The 24022-nt window shown below is 37.0% G+C and overlaps 1 protein-coding gene across 6 annotated transcripts in view; it reads left to right on the top strand.

The window, feature by feature from the left end:
* Positions 1–24022, top strand: part of Wdr7 (WD repeat domain 7) — a 329483-nt gene that overhangs the window by 42287 nt on the left and 263174 nt on the right. For all 6 annotated transcript variants that reach the window (XM_074069754.1, XM_074069755.1, XM_074069752.1 and 3 more), the window contains exons 6-9: positions 9992–10068; positions 11266–11385; positions 14699–14844; positions 21140–21242. In XM_074069754.1, coding sequence (XP_073925855.1) covers positions 9992–10068; positions 11266–11385; positions 14699–14844; positions 21140–21242 — 446 coding nt within the window. The remainder of the gene's footprint in view (positions 1–9991; positions 10069–11265; positions 11386–14698; positions 14845–21139; positions 21243–24022) is intronic.

The raw sequence follows: 24022 nt of genomic DNA, 5'->3' as shown, positions 1-24022 counted from the left end.
CTATTAATTCCAGAGTATTTCCTACTCTTTCCTGTACCAACTTTAGAGTTTGTGGTCTGATATTAAGATCCTTGATCCATTTTGAGTTAATATTGGTATAGGGTGATATACATGGATCTAGTTTCAGTTTTTTGCAGACTGCTAACCAGTTTTCCCAGCAGTTTTTGTTGAAGAGGCTGCTATGTCTCCATCGTATATTTTTAGTGCCTTTGTCAAAGACAAGTTGGTTATAGTTGTGTGGCTTCATATTTGGGTCCTCTATTCTGTTCCACTGGTCTTCATTTCTGTTTTTGTGCCAGTACCATGCTGTTTTTATTGCTATGGCTTTGTAATAAAGTTTGAAGTGTAGGGTATTGTGGTACCTCCAGCATTGTTCTTTTGATTATTTCCTTGGCTATTCGTGGCCTCTTGTGTTTCCATATAAATTTAACGGTAGATTTTTCAATCTCTTTGATGAATGTCATTGGAATTTTGATGGGAATTGCATTCAACATGTAGATTACTTTTGGGAGTATTGACATTTTTACTATGTTGATTCTACCAACCCATGAGCATGGGAGATGTCTCCACTTTCTATAGTCTTCCTCAATCTCTTTCTTCAGAAGTTTATAGTTTTCCTTGTAGAGGTTGTTCACATCCTTTGTTATGTTTACACCTAGGTATTTGATTTTTTTTGAGGCTCTTTTAAATGGAATTGTTTTCATATATTGTTTCTCAGTTTGTTCATTATTAGTGTATAGAAATGCTAATGATTTTTCTGTGTTGATTTTATATCCTGCTACCTTGCTATAGTTATTGATGGTGTCTAGGAGCTTTTGAGTAGAGTTTTTTGGGTCTTTAAGGTATAGGATCATATCATCTGCAAATAGGGATATTTTGACAGTTTCTTTACCTGTTTGTATTCCTTTTATTCCTTCTTCTTGCCTAATTGCTCTATCTGGGAATTCCAGTACTAGGTTGAATAGGAGTGGAGATAGTGGGCATCCTTGTCTGGTTTCTGATTTTAGAGGGAATGGTTTCAGTTTTTCTCCATTAAGTATAATGCTGGCTGTAGGTTTGTCATATATAGCTTTTATAATGTTGAGGTATTTTCCTTCAATTCCTAGTTTTCTTAGAGGTTTTATCATGAAATGGTGTTGGATCTTATCAAAGGCTTTTCTGCATCTATTGAGATGATCGAGTGGTTTTTGTCTTTGCTTCTGTTAATGTGGTTTATTACGTTTATTGATTTTCGTATGTTGAACCAGCCCTGCATCCCTGGGATGAAGCCTACTTGGTCATGGTGAATGATCTTTTTGAGGTGTTGTAGAATTTGGTTTGCCATTATTTTATTGAGGATTTTTGCATCAGTGTTCATTAAGGAGATTGGCCTATAGTTCTCCTTTTTGAAGGTGTCTTTGCTTGGTTTTGGGATAAGTGTAATACTGGCTTCATAACTGCCTAATGGCAGTTTTCCTTCCCTTTCTATTTTGTGGAATAGTTTGAGGAGGGTTGGTATCAGTTCTTCTTTAAAGGTCTGATAGAATTCAGCAGAGAATCCATCAGGTCCTGGACTTTTCTTTTTTGGGAGACTCTTGATTGCTGCTTTAATTTCATATTGTGTTACAGATCTATTCAGGTGATTAATATCCTCTTGGTTCAGTTTTGGATGATCATATGTATCTAGAAATCTGTCCATTTCTTTAAGATTTTCAAATTTATTTGAATATAGGTTCTCAAAGAACTCTCTGATGATTTCCTGGACTTCCATGGTGTTTGTTGTTATCTCCCCTTTTGCATTCCTGATTCTACTAATTTGGGTTTTTTCTCTCATTTTAGTTAGGTTTGCCAGGGGTCTATTGATCTTGTTTATTTTTTCAAAGAACCAACTTTTTGTTTCATTAATTCTTTGTCTGGTTTTTTTGGTTTCTATTTCATTGATTTCAGCTCTTCTTTTTATTATTTCTCTCCTTCTATTTGTTTTGGGATTTGCTTGTTCTTGTTTTTCTAGGAGTCTGAGATGTCACATTAGGTCATTGATTTGGGATCTTTCAGTCTTTTTAATATATGCACTTATGGCTATAAACTTTCCTTTCAGGACTGCCTTTGATGTGTCCCATAGGTTCTGGTAGGTTGTGTTTTCATTTTCATTGACTTCCAGGAACTTTTTGATTTCCTCTTTTATTTCATCTATGACCCATTGTTCATTAAGTAATGAATTATTCAGTTTCCAGCTGTTTGCATGTTTTTTGTCTTTACTTTTGTTGTTGAGTTCTAGTTTTATTGCATTGTGATCAGACAGAATGTACAGTATAATTTCTGTTTTCTTATACTTGCTGCGGCTTGCTTTGTGCCCTAGGATATGATCTATTTTGGCGAAGGTTCCGTGGGCTGCTGAGAAGAATGTATATTGTGTAGAAGTTGGATGAAATGTTCTGTAGACATCAAGTAGGTCCATTTGATCTATTGTATATTTTAGATCTAGGATTTCTTTATTGATTTTTTGTTTGGATGACCTATCTATTGATGATAATGGGGTGTTAAAGTCTCCCACAACCACTGTGTTAGAGTTAAGATATGCTTTTAGGTCCTTCAGGATATGTTTCATGAAATTGGGTGCATTGACAATGGGTGCATATAGGTTGATAATTGGTATTTCCTTTTGGTCGATTTCCCCTTTTATTAGTATGGAATGTCCTTCTTTATCTTGTTTGATCAATGTAGGTTTGAAGTCTACTTTGTCAGAGATAAGTATTGCTACTCCTGCCTGTTTTCGGTGGCCGTTGACTTGGTAAATCTTCTTCCAGCCTTTCATCCTAAGCCTGTGCTTATTTCTGTCAGTGAGATGGGTCTCCTGGAAGCAACAAATTGTTGGATCTTCCTTTTTAATCCATTTCATCAAATGATGCCTTTTGATGGGGGAATTAAGTCCATTAACATTAAGCGTTAGTACTGATAGGTATGTGGTGATACCTGTCATTTAGTTGTCTTAGTTGTTTGAAGGTTTGATTGTGTGTACCTAAGTTGAGGTTACTTTCTGTTTCTTGCTTTTTATTTTCCTGTAGTTTGGTGCTGTCTGCCCTTTCATGGTTATGTTGGGTTTCACTTTCTGTGTGCAGAATCCCTTGAAGAATCTTTTGTATTGATGGCTTTGTGTCACATATTGTTTTATTTTCTGCTTATCATGGAAGACTTTTATTGCTCCATCTATTTTGAATGACAGTTTTGCTGGTTAGAGTATCCTAGGGTTGAAGTTATTTTTATTCAGTTCCTGGAAGATCTCTCCCTAGCTCTTCTTGCTTTTAATATTTCTGTTGAGAAGTCTGCTGTGATTTTGATGGGTTTGCCTTTGTATATTATTTGTTTTTTCTCTCTTACAGCCTTCAATATTTTTTCTCGGTCTCTGTACTTGTTGTTTTAATGATAATATGCCGTGGGGTAGTTCTATTTTGGTCTGTTGTATTTGGTGTTCTGGAGGCCTCTTGCATTTGTATGGGAATAGATTTCTCTAGATTTGTTGAATTTTCTGTTATTATTTTGTTGAATATATTACGCATTGACTTTACTTTCACCTGTTCTCCTTCTTAAAAGCCCATGATTCTCAGGTTTGTTCTTTTGATGGAGTCAGTGAGTTCTTGCATTTTCTTTTCACAGGTCTTGAGTTGTTTAACTAATAGTTCTTTAGTTTTTCCTTTAATTACCATTTCGTCTTCGAGTTCTGAGATTCTGTCTTCTGTTTGTTCTATTCTGCTGGATTGGCCTTCTGTTTTGTTTTGCAATTCTGTTCCATTATTTTTTCTGAGGTTTTCCAAATTCTGAGTTGCTTCCTCTTTAATGTTGTGTATTTTCATCCTGAGTTCCTTTATTTCTTTACTAATCATGTTCTTTGCTTCACTTTGGTGTTTATACAATGCTTCTGTGGTTTCTTTTTTTTCTTCTTTTGCTTTTTCAAATTCTCTATTTTTGTTGTCTTGGAATTTCTTGAGTGTCTCCTATACATTTTGGTTGGTCATATCCAGTATCATCTCTATAAAATTCTCATTGATTACCTGTAGGATTTCTTCTTTTAGATTATTCTTGTGGGCTTCATTGGGTTCTTTCACATAGTTTATCTTCATTTTGTTGGAGTCTAGATCTGAGTATCTGTTTGTCTTCATTCCCCTCTGGTTCATGTACTAATTTTTTGCTGCGGGAAAACTGGTTTCCCTGTTTTTTCTGTCTTCCCGTCATTGCCCTGGGTACTGTTATTGTCCCAGTACTTTGTGCAATTAAGTATTTTCTAGGTTGTAATAAAAACAATGGTGATATTTAGAATGGAAGGGTGAGAGGAGAGGGATAGCAAAGAAGGTAAAGAAAAGGGGAAAAAGAAATAAACAAGTAAAAAACAAAACAAACAAAAAAGTTTCAAAGATACAAATGGAGAGATAGTGTAGTAATCAACAGTAAGCTGACAATTAGAGAGACACAGAGAGGTTTTAAAATAAAATAAATCTCTAAGTTCTAATGCAATAAAGTTTCAGTATTAATAATTTTGATGTTCGACCCTCAGCCTCCAGTCCTGGAGATGGTGTCCCAGAAGTAGTTCTGTCATTGTCTCATCAAAGGGGAAAAAGACTGGAAAAACCAAAATAAAACAAAACTGCACAAAACAAACAAACAAAAAAAACCCACAAAGTGTCCCAAGTTCAAATGCAATATAGTTTCAGTGAGTTTTTCAGCATGCAGGTGTGGTTGGGTTGTTGTCTTATCAAAGGAAGAGAGAAAAAAAGAATTCCTGGATCAGTTCTGTGAATGTCTGTCTATCTGAGGCTGTGGCTTGCCTGCCCTCTGCTGTCAGCCTGCTGTTGCTGGAGGCTTTATTTATGCAGATCTCAGGAGTGAGCTTAACACTCACCTGGCCCCATAGGCTTTGTTTGCTTAGCATTCTCCTGGGTGCGACCGCCACTGTTACAAGCTTTCCACTTTCCAAGCACACTGGGGGAGGTGGTGCTACACCCACTTTCTCCAGCCGGTGTGGTGTGTTTTTTTACAGTTAAGATAGTAAGTGGGTCTTCCCCCCCTCTCCTCTGTAGTTTTCCTCCCTCTGCCAGTTTTACAGGCTTTCCCGTTCCTGGTTGCTGGGCGGGGCCCTTCACTGCTGCCTTGTCTGGCCTGGCTTGTTTATTTACAGTTCCGTGAGGGATTTCTTCCCCACTCTCTTTGGCACTTAGGGCGCCCTACCCTCTTTGCTATGTGTTTTTTTTGTTATTTATTATTCAGTTTCTCTTTTTTCCCTGGGTGGGGGTTGGTCTGTCCAGGGGCTATGCAGTATGGCCCAGGGTTGTCTGTGGGAGTACCGCGTGCCACTCAGCTCACCTTGTGGTGTGCGTCTTCCCAAGCGGTCTGGGCGCTGGCTTCTGGAGCGTGGCAGCCCTCCTAGTTTCTCCGTTTAAGGTGGAGTGGGAATCCTATGCGCGGGCTGGGGGTGTGGAGGAGTGAAACTTTTGCCTCTTCTCGGTGGTTTTTCCTGTAAGGTGTATCTCCAGCGTCTCTCCAAGATTTTACTGTTTGGCTGGTGGGCAGCCACCCCATGGCAATCAGGGACTCTCAGCTCAACTTTTCACTCCACCCCCTCCTTCCTTTCATGGTTACCATGGCAACTCTGGTGCACAGCAATTAAGGCACCCCGCATTAGAGGCTTCATGGTTACCATGGCAACTCCTGTGCATGGCGAGTAGAGACTTCCCTGTTTCAACCTCCTCCTTCCTCTTCCCCTCTAGTTACCATGGAAACTCCTGCTGGCAGGCATTGGGTCCTGACCTATCCTGCAGATCCATATTACCCTGAGCTCCTCCCCACCAAGCCTCAACCTATCCTGATGCCCCATAATACCTTAAGCTCTTGACTTCACCCAGGCTATAAAAACTGGGCTGCCATTTCTCTGGCGCAACTTCTCCAGCCCTGCTCTTTGGGGATGGTGAACCTCGCTGGAGTGCGCATTCTCAATAAAGCCTGCTGAAAGCCTGTTTGCTTTGTTATTTGGCTCCAATTTGGCCTTCCCATCTGCATCGACCTAACATTTACTTTAGGAAGCTCGTTTTCTGCTTCCTCCCTCTAGTCACCATCTTTGGAGCACATCATTTCCCCCTTCTGATGCGTCCTGGTGACCTGCCTGTGGCCCTGTAGTCAGAAGATTTCACACAGCTGCCTGAACTGTATAGCCTGAGCAACGTCCCTCCAGCAGGCACATGACAAATATTATACATTTTCTTAACCCATTAATCAGTTTTAAGGCATTTGGGCTGTTTCTACCACAGTTCTAATAGTTTATGGTTTATCTCCTCCTTCATGAAGGAGTCTTTGTCTGAAAAACACTTCAAGTGTTAAATTATCTTTATTCATTGTGTTGAGCAATTTTAGTGTATATGAGTAATATCCTAAAGTAAGGAAGTGTGCTGTAACCCTTGGGGGTATGATCTGAGGAACTGTAGCTTCACCTGTGTGTTTTGTCACTTGCTGCAAGCCACAGGATTTCCATTTCATGTGAATATAAGAGAAGGGAGGAGATTAAATTTAATTCAAGTTCCTGGGGCGTGCCTGGTATATACTAACAATAAATACTACTCTATTTCCTTCATTTCTGCTGAAACCTTTCAAGAAGAACTGTGAAGGAAATGTAAAATTGTTTAGGAAAAGCACAATACTTAATGTTGAACACTGAATATATGTTCCTGAAAGCCTTTTAGGAGAACTCTTTCTTTTTCTCCCAAGAGCTTTGTAGTTATGTGCTTTCTATAAGGGTTGATTACTAACTGCCACAGCTCCCACCACATGGACTTCATTTACTGAGTGCATAGAGTAGTAGACATCATGCTATGCAATTACTGAGGATCAATTTTCATAACACTGTAGGGTCGGTGCTGTTGTTGTTCTCATATATGTGAGGGAACTGATGAGACTTAGTGTGGTGGAGTCTTTACCTAAGAACAGAGTAAGTGTCTAGCTGACTGGTGGCCAGCTAGACCCCAGAACTCTTACTGTAGCCACTGTGTTCTGCTTCCCCTGAGAAAATGCCTTTAAGTCTATGGATGCTTTCCTTTGTTACCATGTAAGGTTAGAGATCCCGACATTTTAATTCTGTGAATATTTATTGGGTGCCTACCATCTTTGAAGTTCAGGAGATTGAAATATGTAAGGAAATCAAATTCTACTAAGGGAGAATGATATATAAACAAACCACAGTTTGTACAAAATGTCACATTAGTGAAGGAGCTTGACCTCAGATCAGATGAAGTATGATCTCTGGTTTGGAATATGCAGATACGTTTTCCAGGCAGACATGGCCATCAGGATGTGTCGGGCAGAGCAAATGGTCTGTCCCAAAGTACAAAGGCATTAAAAATAGTCTAGGTATGTGTTTGTGAAAATATAGGTTCTTGTCCCAGGCATGAAGTCGAAGGGGAGGAGTGGCAGAATATGAGGCTGGCAAAGCTGGTAGGGGACAGGATAAGAAGGCATTTGCATGTCAGCCAAGCAGATTGGGTTTCACCCAGTAGGTCAAGGGTTGGCAGCCTTGAATTATAAAGGACCAGATACTAAATATTTGAGGCTTTGCAGGGCATACAGTCTATATTTCAACTACTAAACTCTGCTGTTGTACCACAAAATGACCATAGACAATAAATGAAGGAGCCTGGCTGTGTTCTAATAAAACTTTATTTACATAAACAGGCAGTCGGCTATACTTGCCCCATGATCAGTAGCTTGCTGGCTTTCACTGTAGGTGATGAAATCTTTGGTAAGAATGCTTGAAGGGACTTAACGTTTCAAACATCAGTGGCATTGTTGCAAATGGCTTAAGTGGGAGTACACCAGGAAGGAGATTTTTGTGGCAGGCTGGTCTTGTGCAGTGGCTGTGGGAAGAGAGCATTGCCTTGTTTCCACAGGTTGTTCTTCAGACTGTTGGCTCTGACGTTTGTTGATAAGTATTAGTGAGAAAGAAGGTTTCTGTTGTCAATATGTTTGGGAGAAGGTTGGTAAAATAAATTTTTTTTAATGTGGCATCTTCTCAGAGAGGTTTTATAATGCTTTATTCTTGAGCATAACAGTGAAAATGAGATTTGTATTAATTTCCCAAACAACAAAGAAGTCATTGTTAGTATGTTTACCTCCAGTGTTAGTTACAATCAATGCTTTTCTTTTTAAAAAGGACTATTTTTGTGACCAAGCAGTTTGAATGTTTTGATTTTTTTTTTTACTTCTATCTTCATATACATTCCCAGGGTGTGATCTAAACTGAATAAAATGTAACTTTAATGGGAAATTTTATGTGGTTCCTAAATTCTAGATATTATGGGTTATCATGTTACAAACATTTGATTTTTAATCTGCATTTACCTTTTTGAAAGAGTCCATGGGTATTGGAGAATCTTAGGCATATTGGTATGTTGTTATGGTTCCTCTGAACAGTGATTGTAGAAATGTGGTAATCAGGGCATTTCAATGCCTTCTATTGCCTAGAGGCCACTACGTGCACTCAGATTTTTACTTAAAAAAATACAAGCAATTATTTTAATAACAGTAATAACTAACTTTTATTGAGGATTTGCTATATACCAAGTGTTGTACCTGTGATATGTCTTGATTTTCATAACAACCCATTAGGGAACTACTGTTGTTACTCATTTATATTTGTTTCAGGTAAGCAGGTTGAATTTCAGATAGGTTATTTCAGTTATTCACAGTTCGCTGATTAGTGCACACAAATGAGATTTTGATTTTAACACATACCTCTCTTACTCTGGAGCCTCATTCTCTCAAAGTTTCTGTATTGCCATGGCGTTGTGACTGGTCCCTGATTCAGTGCTTATGAGTTGAGGCTCAATATCATGCTGGCTAGGAAAACCAGTTTTTACTCCCCTCTTCTCTACACCACGACAGTCAATACAGAGGACCTCTATTACTTCAAAAAGTGTGAGCACTTTGCCTCACCAGCACACAAGCAATCAGTTCTCAGCAGACTCCAGCTAGGTGTCCCCTAGTTCAATTCAGTTTTGACACTGTCTACTTGCACATAGTATCAGATTCCTCAGGTTGAGGACTCAGTCCCAAGTATGCCTCTCCCCCAGTACTTAGCCTATGCTTCTGACTGACCAGCTGCAAACCAGAGGTTGCATAACCCCCTCTTCAGGTTCAGTTAATTTGCTTGAGTGACTCACAGAACTTAGGGAAACACTGATGTTTGTCAGTTTATTATAAAGAATCTTGCAAAACATACAGATAAATAGGTGCATAGAGTGAGATGTGGGGGAAGGAAGCTTAGAGCTTCCATGCCCTTCCTGGGTGTGCCACTTTCCAGGATCTTCCACATGTTCAGCTACTTAGAAACTCTCTGAACCTGTCCTTTTGGGTTTCTATGGAGGCAGAACCCCTTATGAAATAGGAGTCTTACAGTCTACAGTGAGACAAGGTAGGTCAGAGAATTTCTTTAAGGCCTTGAGGAAGAGAATTTCTAGTTTCCACAACCTTGGTGAAGGAGTTATGAGCCAGGCACCATGAATGAACACCAACAGAAGTATTTATCATAGTACCACACATGCCTTTCTCTTGGTCACAATTTACCTACAGAGGATGAAATGAGCTGTAAAATGTGTGGGAGGCAGGCATGGCAGGTGGGAAAGGAGGAATGAAATGAGTGCTTGGAGAAGCACAGTGACCTTGCTCATCAGTAATAGATAATGAACAGTTGTGATCTGTTAACATAGTAATCAAGAATGTTTGAAATTATTACAGTTGATTAGAAATGAAAAAATTTAAGTACCCAGAGACAGTCTTCCTTCAATTCTAAATTATTAGTGATTCTTATAAACGTATGTTTCAAAATCTGCCTTCTGTTTCATAAAATAAGGAATTACGTGTTTCTGCTCAGTATAAAGCATGTTGTTGTTTAATTTCACTAGAGCAATCATCACAATTTTTGGAAATAAAGCATGCTATGTTTGTTGCCTTGACTCTTTGTCCCTTTCTGCTTTAGAGGACACTGTTGTAGCACTCTCTGTGACGGGCATTTTGAAGGTGTGGCTTGTTACCTCTGAAGTAGGTGGCATGCAGGTGAGACAACTGAGGCTGGGAAACATTTCTCTGCTTCTGTTCTTATGGAATCAAGAGGTTTAGTAATGGTGGGTTTCTTTTTTTTCTTAAAAGGGAAGGAAAAACCTTGTCTATTTTAATAGTCTTCTGGGCATAATATAAAAGATCCCTAGTGTGCTGTCTATATGAGTGAATTATTTTTTTTACTTTTGATGGAGATATCTGCTCCATCATGGATAGAAAATAAACATATTGTACAGAATATGAAGTAGAGACACATGAAAAAGAGGTAGCGCTTTCTTCAACTGCTTTTGTTTAAATTAAAAGTTAAAATATATCTTGTTGAGGGAAACAGATAAAGCAAACCACTGTGTTAGTTTTGTGTTCCTGACACAAAATACCTGACATAAAGAACTTAAAAAAAGAAGGGTTTATTTTGGCTTGTGGGTTTAGAGATTTCAGTCCACAGTTCTTGCCTCCATTGAATCTGTGCCCATAGTGAGGGAGAACATCATGTCAGCAGGATCAAGTGGAAGAAGAGGTTGTTTACCTGATGGAGGGCAAGAAACACAGAGTGAGGAAAGGAGTGGGTACCAGGTGTAATTTTGAAAGGCACACCTCCAGTGACCCACTTCTTCTAGCTAAGTCCCATCTCCTAAAGTTTCCAGAACTTCCCAAATTAGTGCCACACCACAGGCTGGGGATCATGAGCACTGTGGCGGGGAGGGGGAACTTTCGTATTCAAATCATAACACCACTCAAAAAGTATATAAAGTTGTCTTTAGTCTTCTATCTTAGTTCTGTGGGATAGAATTGTTTGGTTTTTTTAATCAATAAGAAGGGCAGATCAATTTTCTGACAATATTGATGCTACTCTTTTCATCTAGAACAGAAACTAGAAGAAATGATCAATTGCTTTGTTCATTTTTTTAAATTGAAGTAATGTAGCAACAGAAATTAGGATGAATGTAAAATTTTATCACTTTCATTACCAGAGTGGTGACACTGACTTTCACAGGTATTTAAATCTTGGGTTGTTTTATAGCAAAGACATTTGTGTCCAGCTATTTTAGGGTATATTTTTGCTTTTACCTGAGGAACTAACACGAATAGCATTTAGTGGTACTTTCACTTTATGTTGATGTCTGTATCATTGTGTGATAATTTTAATTGACAACGAAGCTACTCCTGAAATTTTACAAATCTTTCTTCTTTCAGGATACCGAGCCAATATTTGAGGAGGAATCCAAACCAATTTATTGTCAGAATTGCCAAAGCATCTCTTTTTGTGCATTCACACAAAGGTCACTTTTGGTCGTGTGTTCCAAATATTGGAGGGTAAGATGACAATATAAGTAAGAAGCTGTTTTTTTATACTTCAAGATGCTGGTTTATCAGACCTCCAGAGACAATCCTAAGGATATGCTTGGTGAAGGACCTTTTTACCTACTTAGAACTTGTGTCTAGGTTTTATATTTTCTGAAGAGTTGATACTTAGCTATATATAACTGCTTTTTTTCTTTTTTTTGCTAGTGTTTCAGTTATTTTGTATAATATATGTAGTGGTAGTAAGGTTTGTGCAGGTTGGACATTTCTTTGTAGGGTGTTACTACCCCCAATAAAGTTTGGAAAGTCTTCTGACACTTAACAGCTGGTGATGAAAGGAGTGTATTACTGCCACATTGCTTGTCTTTAACATTTCTGTAATAGAAAGATGGCCATCATGTTTTGAGCACTTGTTCTGTACCTAGCATTTCAAACTTTTCACATATTCTTTCAGTCCTCACAATTCTCTGAAGTTAGGTGCATTAGTTTTTTAATCCTATATTACAGATTTCTCCAAAACTTACCATATTAAAACAATAGACAAGTATTGTTGTCCAGTTTTATGGGTCAGGAATCTGGGCTTAGCTTAAGTAAGCTCCTCTAGTTCAGAGTCTCTCACAGGCTACAATCAAGGTATCCAATGAGTCTATGATATCATTTCCAAGTTCAGCTTGGGAGGATCTGCTCCCAGGTTCACTCATATGGCAGTTGGCAGTCTCTAAATCCCCTTGACTGTTGCACAGAGTTGTTGGTTCCTTCCTACTTGGTCCTGCTCATGGGGTAGCTCAAAATATGGACGTAGTCTTCCTTCAGAGTAAGTGAACAAGAGAAGGTGTACTTAAAACCTACCTAATCTTTGAATTGAAATTTCAATCCTTCTGCCATATTCTATTTTCTAGAAGCAGTCACATATATTGTGACATACAGCCAAGGGAGGAAGGTGTGAATACTAGGAGTGAGGTAGCAGGATAGAGGGAACCTTAGAGGCTGCCTGCCACAGTAGAAATTGTTATTTTCCCCATTTTGCAGTTAAGACAATGAGGCATATAGAGGATAAATAACTAAGGTTACACAAGTGGTGGTGGAGTTGCTGCATTAAAACATAGGAGGTCTAACTGCAGCAGTTGATGTCATTGCTACTACACTACTGCCTCACAGTTAGAACATGGCTTGGATGAATTTCCTGAACTTAGGAGACAAGGGATGAGCCCAAGAGTGAAGGAATGACCAGGTACAGCATCTTAACCTTATCTTTGTCACTGCTACTGTTTTAGAATAAGATTAGAGAAGAAAAGCTAGCAGCTGCTTGGTCACAGTAGACTATATGGGGTCTTTCTTTTACCATTAAATTTAAAATACATGTAGGCTGGGGATATAGCTCAGAAGTAGAGCTCTTGTCTAGCATGTATACAGTTCTGGGTTTCTTGCCCAGCACTGCAAAAAACAAAAACAAAACTAATCAACCTCCAACATGTGACTAGTAGTAAAAAACAATGCAAAAGAATAGAGTGCAAACTATGTGTCCTGAATACCTTTTCCCCTGGTACTTTCCTTCCCCCCACAGAAGCAAGACTTAGTACCAGTTTCTTGTGTGTCCATTATAGACATTTTATAATAAAACAGCCTTTCCTTTTTTTCTTTTTAAAAATGTCAACATAAGTGAAAAGGCAACCCACATGAGAGGAGATAGTTATAATATATGAATATGATGGAGACCTTGTGTAGTATTTATTAAAAAAATTCAACTCCACAAATCAAGAAGAAAAATACAGATAATCCAGTGTGAAAATGGAGAAAAATATTTCATAAAAGAGGAAAACCAGATGGCTAGTAAATGTATAGAAAGGTACTCAGGTTCGTTAATCATTAGAGAAGTGCATAGTGAAAAACACTGAAGTACTATCACAGCCTGCTAGGATGAACTTTTCTTTATTGCTATAAAGAATTTGGCAATTTTAATATGGCCAAATCTCATCTTCTGTGGTGTCTGAAATAATTTCATATAAGTTGTGAGATATAGATGCAAATTTATTTTTATTTCAGATGGATGTCCCAGTTTCTGATGTCATTTGTTGTATAATTTCCTTATCTTTTGTTTACCTTTATAACATACTGTATTCCTGTGTCACTGGCATCAGTTTCTAGACTTCTTTGTCTATTCATGAATCAATATAGTACTGAGTTGTTTTAACTTCTATAGCTTTATAATTTGATTTAGTAGATAGTAGGGCTAGAGGCTGGTCTCCTTTCATAATTATTTCCTGGAATTTTCTATCCTATGTAAATACAATAGCAAATCATGGTAAATTCAGCTAAGACTTGACTTAATTTTTAAGACTTTGCATTAGTAACTTCGTTGTTTTCTCTACAGAAAAGTAAAATAAAAACTCTGGATCATTGAGGAATGAGGAATTCTCATTCCTTGTGGGCAAAATTTTTAACAACTTAGAATATGCTTTGTAATTTTTGATTTATCATACATTAGTAATACAAGGGGATTTTGTTGTGATAATTCAATATAGAATATACTTTATCAAGTATTGAAAGTGGAGAAAGAACAATTCTGCTAGGAAATATAAGGCATAGCTCTGTCACTTCTTGTACATGTGACTTTGAGCAAGTGATATAGCCCTTATTTATGTCAGTTTCCTGTCTGTAAAGTGGGGTAGCAATGCCTGCCTGCCTGTCTCCTGCAGTGATTCTAAGGGTCAATTGAGATAACGATCATAAAGGAATTTTGTAAACTTTGATGTGCCTTACAAAAGTAAGACCATGTGAAGTTAGTAGCTTCTGTTTCTGGTGAAGTTGATAGCAGCTTGACTTTTATATCTAAGACTTATTAAATAATAAAATGTAGTTTGTTAACTTCCTATTTATAACATTTTAGAACACCATGGAAATAGGTAAGGCAAGATAATTCCCCTATTAAAAAAATATTCTGATGTCAGTTTGTGGTTGGAAATGTTTCCAGATATAGAAACAAAACAGGAGTCATCAGTCTGCACTGTAGAGGACAATTCTCTATCATTTCTCGTTCTTCACAATTTCTTCTTTCTACATAGGAAAGATTAAGGATTCCTGTTGCCTGCTTCACTTATCATAGTCTATTGCCTGATTGCTCCCTGAGGCTACACATTGTTGAGTGCCTTCTTGGTTTTCTCTTTTGAAGGTGACTATGCCTCAGGGCTCATTGAGAAAGTGTCTTCACCTCATATATCCAACTTTAAAGACCTGAGTTTGTTAAATGTATTTCTAGTTTTGTTTTAGTTGGAGTGCTGCTGTGCCATATAACACATTGTAGAGTGGAATTTCTTATTTCTTGTAGGTATTTGATGCTGGAGACTATTCCCTGTTGTGTTCAGGTCCTAGTGAAAATGGCCATACATGGACTGGAGGGGACTTTGTATCAGCAGATAAAGTAATCATTTGGACTGAAAATGGGCAAAGCTATATTTATAAACTTCCTGCCAGGTATGTCATAAATAAGAAACTAGGATGTTATTCAAAAGTAAAGGATTCAGAATGTGGGGTACAACCTGAAAGTAAGAAAATATAAAAGATTTACTTTTTAAATTTTATTTTATCATTTTTACATTTACTTACATTTGTATACATTGTTGGGCCACCTCCCCCCTCCTCCTAACTCTGCTTTGGGCAGAACCTGATCTGCCTTTTTGTTCTTCAGTTTTGTTGAAGAGAAAACATAGAAGATAATAAGAACGACATAGCATTTTTGCTGTTTGAGATAAAGATAACTATGTAGAAATTCCTAGCATTCCTTCCATGCACTTGTCTTTTGCAATCCACATTGGTTCATCTCTGCCAGACCTCTTCACTACTTCCTGGTCCCCTTCCCATAGTGCCCTCTGCCAGTTTAAGATTACTTTATTCACTCCTCTACAGTAAGCACATCAACCACATTCAAGTTTTAGGTTTTCTTCCTTTTCCCTATTCCTCCTATCTGTGTTCTCCCTTTAGTGTGGGACCCATGTACAATCATATTACTGCATTGGTTTTAGGTCAGTAATTTGCATATGAGGGAGAACATGTGATTTTTGGCCTTCTGAGCCTGGCTAACTTTGCTTAAGATGATGTTCTCCAGTTCCATCCATTTACTTGCAAATGACAAAATTTCATTCTTTTTTGTGGCTGAGGAAAATTCCATGGTGTATAAATGTCACATTTTCTTAATCCATTCATTGGTAGTGGGGCATTTTGGCTGTTTCTATAGCCTGGCTATTGTGAATAGTGCTGCAATAAACATGGGTGTACAGGGGGCTTTGTAATAACTTGGTCACATTCCTTCAGGTATATTCCTAGGAGTGGTATTGCTGGATCATATGGCAGATCTATGTTTAGTTTTGTAAGGAGCCTCTATACTGTTTTCTAAAGTGGTTATACTAGCTTACATTCCCACCAGCAGTATATGAGGGTTCCTTTTTCCCTGCATCCTCACCAACATTTGTTGTTGGTGGTGTTCTTGATGCTAGCTATTCTAATAGGAGTGAGGTGGAATCTCAGTGTGGTTTTGATTTGCATTTCCTTTATGGCCAGAGATGTTGAACATTTCTTCATGTGTTTTTTGGCCATTTGGACTTCTTCTTTTGAAAAAGTTCTGTTTAGTTCAGTTGCCCACTTTTTTATTGGTTCACTGATTTCTGGGGAGTTTAGTTTTTTGAGCTCCCTGTATATTCTGGTTGTTAGTCTTTTGTCTGATGTGTCGCTAGCAAGTATTTTGTCTTACTCTGTGGATGGTCTCTTCAGTTTAGAGATCATTTCTTTTATTGTGCAGAAGCTTTTTAATTTCTTGTAGTCCCATTTGTTCATCCTTTCTCCTAGTTGCTGGGCTGCTGGAGTTCTACTGAGGAAGTCCTTGCCTATGTTTCTAGGTTATTCCCTGCTCTTTCCTGTACTAACTGCAAGGTTTTGGGTTTGATATTAAGGTCCTTAATCCACTTTGAGTTGATATTAGTACAGGGTGACAGGCATGGATGTAGTTTCAGTTTTCTGCAGGTAGATAACCACTTTTCCCAGCAACTTTTGTTGACGAGGCTGTCTTTTCTCCATTGTGTGTTTTTGGCACCTTTGTCAAAAATAAGGTGGTGTAGCAGTGTGGATTCTTATCTTGGTCCTCTATTCTGTTCCACTGGTCTTCATATCTGTTTTAGTGCCAGTACCATGCTGTTTTTATTGCTATGGCTCTGTAGTATAGTTTGAAGTTGAATATTGTGATACCTCCACTGTTACTCTTTTTGCTCAGTATTGCTTTGGCTATTCATGGTCTTTAGTGTTTCCAAATGAACTTCAAGGTAGATTCTTCAATCTCTGTGATGAATGTCATTGGGATTTGGATGGGAATTGGATTGAACATGTAGATTGCTTTTGGTAGCGTAGCCATTTTTACTATGTTGATTCTACCAATCTATGAGCATGGGAGATCTTTCCATCTTCTGTAGTCTTCTTTGATTTATTTCTTCAGTGGTTTGAAGTTCTCTTTGTAGCGGTTATTTACATCCTTTGTTAAGTTTATTCCTAGGTATTTGATTTTTTTTTTTGAGGCTATTGTGAATGGAATTATTTTCCTATATTTCTCAATTTGTTCATTGTTGGTGTATAGAAAGGCTACTGATTTTTGTAAGTTGATTTTGTATCCTGTTAAATTGCTGAAGCTGTTTATGGTGTCTAGGAATTTTTGGGTGGAGTTTTTTGAGTCTTTGAGATATAGGATCAGGTTGTCTGTTTGACTGTTTCTTTACCTGTTTATTTCTTCTTCTTGCCTAATTGCTCTGGGTAGGAATTCCAGGACTGTGTTGAGACAGGTGTGAAGAGAGTGGGCATTCTTGCCTCATTCCTGAGTTAAGGGGAAATGGTTTCAGTTTTTCCACATTAAGTATGATGTTGACTATAAGTTTGTTATATATGGCCTTTATAATGTTGAGGTACATTCCTTCTGTTCCTAGTTTTCTTAGAGCTTTTATCATGAAGTGATGTTGCATTTTATCAAAGGCTTTTTCTGCATCTATTGAGAGGATCAGTTGGTTTTTGTCTTTGCATCTATTAATGTTCTGTATTACATTTATTGATTTGCATGTGTTGAACCATCCTTGCATCACTGGGATAAAGCCAACTTGGTCATAGTGAATGGTATTTCTGATATGTTGTTGGATTCGGTTTGCCATTATTTTGTTGAGGATTTTTGCATCAGTGTTCATTAAGGAAGTTGGCCTGTAGTTCTCCTTTTTGATGTGTCCTTGTCCGGTTTTAGGATGAGTATAATGCTAGATTCATAAGAGAAGTTAGGCAGTGTTCCTTCCCTTTCTATTTCATGGAAAAGATTAAGGAGTATTGGTATTAGTTCTTCTTTGAAGTTCTGGTACAATTCAGCTGAGAATCCGTCAGGTCCTGGACTTTTTTGTTTTGAGAGACTCTTTATGCTGCCTCAATTTCATTACATGTTATAGATCTGTTTAGGTGGTTAATATCCTCTTAGTTCAGTTTTGGATAGTCTTAAGTATCTAGAAATTTGTTCATATCTTCAGGGTTTTCCAATTTGTTGGAATATAGGTTCTCAAAGTAGTCTCTGATGGTTCCCTGGATTTCCTTAGTGTTTGTTGTTATTTCTCCTTTTTCGTTTCTGATTTTACTAATTTGGGTCTGTTCCCTCTTCATTTTAGTCAGATTTGCCAGGAGCTTGTCAATTTTGTTTATTTTTTTCAAAGAACCAGTTCTTTGTTTCATTGATGCTTTGTTTTTTTTTTTTTTGGTCTCTTTCATTAATTTTGGCCCTTATTTTTATTATTTCTCTCTTTCTGCTTGTTTTGGGTTTTGGTTGCTCTTGTTTTTCTAGGAGTTTGAGATGTAGCATTAGGTCATTTATTTGAGAGCTTTCTGTCCTTTTAATATATACACTCATAGCTATAAAGTTTCCTCTTAGGACTGCGTTTGCTGTGTCCCATAGGTTTTGGCCAGTGGTATTTTCATTTTCATTAGCTTCATCAGCTTCCAGGAACCTTTTGATATCCTCTCTTATTTTTTCTGTGATCCACTGATCTTTAAGCAATGTGTTATTCAGCCTCCAATTATTTGTATATTTTCTGCTGTTGTTTTTGTTGTTGAGTTCTAGTTTTAATGCATTGTGATCAGATAAAATGCAGGTGGTTATTTCAGTTTTCTTGTATTTGCTGAGGCTTGCTTTGTGCCCTAAGATCTATTTTGGAGAATGTTCTATGGGCTGCTGAGAAGAATGTATAGTGTCCTGTTGTTGGATGAAATATTCTGTAGACATCAGTTAAGTCCATTTGATTTATGGTTTCAGTTAGTTCTAGGGTTTTTTTTGTTGATTTTTTTGTTTGGATGACCTGTCTATTGGTGATAGAAGGCTATTAAAGTCTCCTGCTACCACTGTGTTGGACTCTGTAAGTGCTTTTAAGTCCTTTAGTGTATGTTTGATTTAATTGGGTGCACTGACATTGGGTGCATATAGGTTGATAATTGCTATTTCCTTTTGCTGTATTGCCCCTTTTATTAATCTGAAATATCCTTCTTTGTCTTGTTTGACTAGTGTAGGTTTGAAGTCTACTTTGTCTGTTATAAGTATTGCTACTCCTGCCTGTTTTCAGGGGCCATTGGCTTGGTAAATCTTCTTCCAGCCTTTCACACTAAGCCAGTGTTTCTGTCAACAAGATAGGTCTCTTGTAAACAGCAGATTGTCAGATCTTCCTTTTTAATCCAGTTTGCCAAACGGTGTCTTTAGATGGGGGAGTTGAGTCCATTAACATTCAGTGTTAATATTGATAGATATGTAGTGATTCCTGCCATTTAGTTGTTTTTGTTGTTTAAGGATTTAATTGTGTGCAGTCAAATCCATGCTACTTCTCTGATTACTTTTCTTCTGCTGTGGTTTGATACTTCCGTCCTCTTGTGATTTTGTTTGCTTTCATCTTCTGTGTGCAGATTTCCTTATAGACTCTTCTGTAGTGGCGGCTTGGTGGTCATGTATTGTTTTAGTTTCTGTTTATTGTGGAAGATTTTTATTGCTCCATCAATTTTGAATAATAGTTTTGCTGGGTAGAGTATCTTAGGGCTGAAGATATTTTCATTGAGTGCCCAAAATACCTTACTCTATGACCTTCTTCCTTTTAAGGTTTCTGTTGAGAAATCTGTTATTTTGATGTGTTTACCTTTATACATTATTTGTTTTTGTCTCTTACAGCCTTCAGTATTCTTTCTCTGTTCTCTGTGCTTGTAGCTTTAATGATAAATGCTGTGGGGATGTTCTATTTTGGTCAAGTCTGTTTGGTGTCTTGGAGGCTTCCTGTACCTGAATGGGCGAAACTTTCTCAAGATTTGGGAAATTTACTGTTATTATTTTATTGACTATATTATGTATCCCTTTGGCTTGCGCCTCTTCTTCTTCTTCAGTGCCTATGATTCTTATGTTTGGTCTTTTGATGTAGTCACTGAGTTCTTGCATATTCCTTTCACACAACTCTTGGGGTGTTTAAGATTTCTTCTGTTTTTTTGTTTAATTTCTATTTTACCTTTGAGTTCTGCTGGAGTGGCCTTCCACTGTGTTTTTTTGTTTGACTAAAAGGAGTTTTTATTTCTAGGATTTCTGTTTGATTCCTTTTTCTGAGGTTTTCCATATCTTTGTTCAGCTCCTCTCTTATGTTTTGTGTTCTCATTTTTAATTCATGTATCTCTCTTTTTATATTGTCCTTTGTTTCACTTTGGTGTTTGTTGAAGTCCTCTCTGAGTTCCTTTATTTGTTTCTGTGTCTTCTCATGTTCTTTATTTTTGGTGTCTTGAAATTTCTTGAGTGCATCTTGTACATTCTGGTTAACCATGTCTAGTATATTCTTCATGAATTTCTCCATGATATCTTCCAAAATTTCTTGAGAGTTTTTATGTGGTTGTCACTGGGCTCCTTAGTGACATTTATCATTGTTTTGTTGAGGTCAGGAACTGGGTATCCATTTCTTCATTTCCCACTGAATCCTGTATTGAACTTTTTTTGAGGAGGGTGGTTTCCATCTCTTCTTCTTCTTCCCATTGCTCCACTTGTTTTTGATAGGTCAGTTGGTGGTTTTGATAGGCCAGTTGGTGGTTTTGCTGCCTGATTTCTTTCCCTTATTTAATTTTTGTGTTGTGACTGAATTTATTGTTAGCTAGGTTGATGTGCTCTTTCTGTCCCTGGTCTGAAGGTGTAATTTAGCAATAAGCAGTTCACAGGTTTAATGCCAGAGCAGTTGTTTACATGTTATATAGAAAACCCCTTGATGATAGTATCTATAAATAGTGAGAGTTGGGGCAGGTAATGGTTTTAGGCTAGTTATAGATTTTGGGGAATTGGTAAAGGTGGCACTATAAAGTGGGGGAGTTGGAAAAGGGGTAGGTGAGGGAAAAGATATGGGGGCTTCGGGGTTTTGTGACTCTTGTGTATTTTTGGCTATCGTTTTTACTTTTACTTGCATGTGTATACATTATTTAGTCCCCCACCCCCTCCTCTGGGCAGAAAAAAGTTTTATTTAGGTAATAAATTTCAGAACTCTTTCATGTACATTTATAATCCCAGTTTCACGTCTAAGTGAAAGTTAAGTGGATTTTTTGGAAGGATTTTTTTTATAACATTAATTGTTCATTGCTTATAATTAACTGAAATTTAAAAATCCTTTTTTGTCTATTTTCAAAACACCTCTTGTCATATGGAATGGTAAGATATTTGTTGTCAGTATGTTAAGTGCACATTGCATTTTACCCATTTCAGTTGCCTTCCAGCTAGTGATTCATTCCGCAGTGATGTGGGGAAAGCGGTTGAAAATTTAATTCCTCCTGTACAGCACAGCCTTTTGGATCGAAAAGATAAAGAGGTAAAATTCTCGAGGTATCATTTACAATTGATAGGTACATTAAGAATTTTTACAGCTATATTTATTGGTGTCTTTGGTAGTGAAGCATTTGAAAGATTCAATACAATTCAAGCACTATGCTAGATGCTGCAGAACATTTTGTTATGTGAGTTATAAGCACATAACTTATAAATACAGAATATGCCTATGAAGTAGGCATTTGCCTTTTTCTAAGAGTACAAGTGATCTTATGCTGAGTACATCTTGGAAATGACTTTTTGATAAAATCAGTATTGACCGTGCAACTTTATTTTATACTTGTACAATTAAAACATGGTGATAGAATTTTAGGACAAAGGTAGTTATGTAATAATGTTAGCAAATAATACTTTATTACTTGAATAAATGAATGTAGTATCTCTCCCTAAATCATGTACTGATCTAAATCACTAGATATTAGAAATGAAAAATAAAATATTCCTCTATTAAAATTAAAATTTATTATGTTTTCTAAAACCTGCTTAATATCCATTTCAAGTTGAACTGCAGCAGCATTTACTGCTGGATTTTCGACTCCATGCTCTGTGACCAGAAAGAAAGAAATTGTGGCTTTGAAAAAATAAGATTCCTGTGCTGATGTTCTGGGTTTCCCCAGCTTCATCATTCTGAGCTTCAGGTCTCATCTTTCCATGGAGGGGTGGTGAGGGGAAAGAAATTGCTTCTTCCGTGATTATTTTGAAATACAGAATTTGTACATCTAGGTACAATTAAGATCCTCTGTAACCTGTCTGTTTTTTAAGTAAGATCCTCTGTAACCTGTCTGTTTTTTACTTTCTTAGACTCCTACTTACTGTTCTCTAACCTATGCAATCATTTCCATTTAAACTAAGGAATGTTTATAAGAAGCCCTGCACAAACAAAATAAAAATAACATACATATCATTTTTCTTTAAATATCAGTTCCCTGATGCATCCTAATGTGTTTTAAATTAAAATGTATGTATTATGTGGTGTGAGATATTCATGTTAAAATATGATTTATTGGTTAGTCTAGTTGCTATAGCAACTCCCTAAGTATGTAGTTTATCAATTAAAATGATCAAGAGTTAAGTAAGGTTAAATAATGTGTTATTCTTAATATATTTATTTTCTACAGGCTAGTGCTTTTTATGAAACAAGTAATAGCAAATACTATAACTAGATTATTTATTAACTATAATTATCAAAATTGAAGTCTGTTTTTTTATTCATTTATTCATATGTGCATCCATTGTTTGGGCCATTTCTCCTCTTTACCCCACACTCCCTCCCTCTCCCCCCCACCCTCCTCGCTTCCAGGCAGAACCTGTTCTGCCCTTTTCTCTAATTTTGTTGAAGTGTAGACGTAAGCAATAATAAGAAAGACAAAGCATTTTTGCTAGTTGAGATAAAGATAGCTATACAGCATTGCTTCCATGCACAAGTATATTACAACCCGAATTGATTCATCTCTACCTGACCTCTTTACTACTTCTCGGTCACCTTCCCAAGTTGACCTCTGTCATTTTAAGGTTTCTATATTCGTTCCTCTGCAGTGGGGACATCAAACACTTTCAAGTTTTGGGTTTTCTGCCTATCCCCATATCTCCTGTATGTGCTGTCCCCTTACTGTGTGACCCAAGTCCAACAACATTGCTGCATTTGCCCTTGATATAAAGTCCACATATGAGGGAGAACGTACACTTTTTGGCCTTCTGAGTCTGGCTAATCTCACTCAGGATGATCTCCAGTTCTATCCATTTACTTGCGATTGATAAGATTTCATTCTTCTTCATGGCTGAGAAAAACTCCATTGTGCTATTAATTACTACTTTTCAGGCTAAGATTCTATACTTTAATATTCTAGTATTTGTGAATTCATACTCTGAATTTAAATTTTGGAGTCCACCACTATTTAATATTTATAAATATGTAATTTCACTGAAGGCCTAAGATCTTTCTTTAAAGAACTTTTTATATATATTTTTTACATTAAAAAAATTATATTATTGTTATACTGGGGATACGCTGTGACATCTATAGAAGTTCTTACAGTATATCATAGTTGAATTCACCCCTTATCATTCTCCTTCCCTCCCCTATTCCTGGAATAGTTTCAGCAGGTCTCAGTTTTGCATTTTCATACGTGAGTGCATAATATTCCACCACATTCATCCTCCTACACCATTTCCTTATATCCTGCCCTCTCCCACTAGTACCAACCCCCAGACAGGACCTGTTTCCTTTCCCATTCTCCATTTTTAAAAAGTTTTTAAAATTATTATTGTTGTACTAGGTGTACATTTCACATTTACAAAAGTGCTTACAATATATCTTAGTTAAATTCATCCCCTCCATAATTTTCCTTTATCTCCTCTCCCCTCATAAGGTCCAAGATCTTAAGCCAAAAATAATTTTTTTAAAAAATGAAAATATGCACAAGACCCTAAGAATGTTTTCTGTTTCTAGTAATTCATAGCTAATGTATTAGGTTAGGTTAAAATTGATTATGTAAATGTGACCAAGTAAATTAGCATGCTATAAGTTGAAAACTATTTTCATTTAAAAAATGTGTTTTTCTAGTTACACAAGCTTGGTAGTTTAATTTTACTGCTATTTTTAGTGACGAATCAGGAATGTGCAAAAAAAAAACAAACTAGGATTAGTAAAGTTTGTTTACCTTTTGACTAAGTAGAGACTTCTTTTTGGTCAAGAGTAGCATATCTCTGTATTATTTAATAACAAGGAATTAAATAAATTGCTTTGTTGTGGCTAGTATGCTA

Source organism: Castor canadensis, chromosome 4 (genome assembly GCF_047511655.1).
Source record: "Castor canadensis chromosome 4, mCasCan1.hap1v2, whole genome shotgun sequence".
Classification (NCBI taxonomy): domain Eukaryota; kingdom Metazoa; phylum Chordata; class Mammalia; order Rodentia; family Castoridae; genus Castor; species Castor canadensis.
Note: the sequence above shows the minus strand (reverse complement) of the source record. Positions and strands in the feature narration are given on the sequence as shown.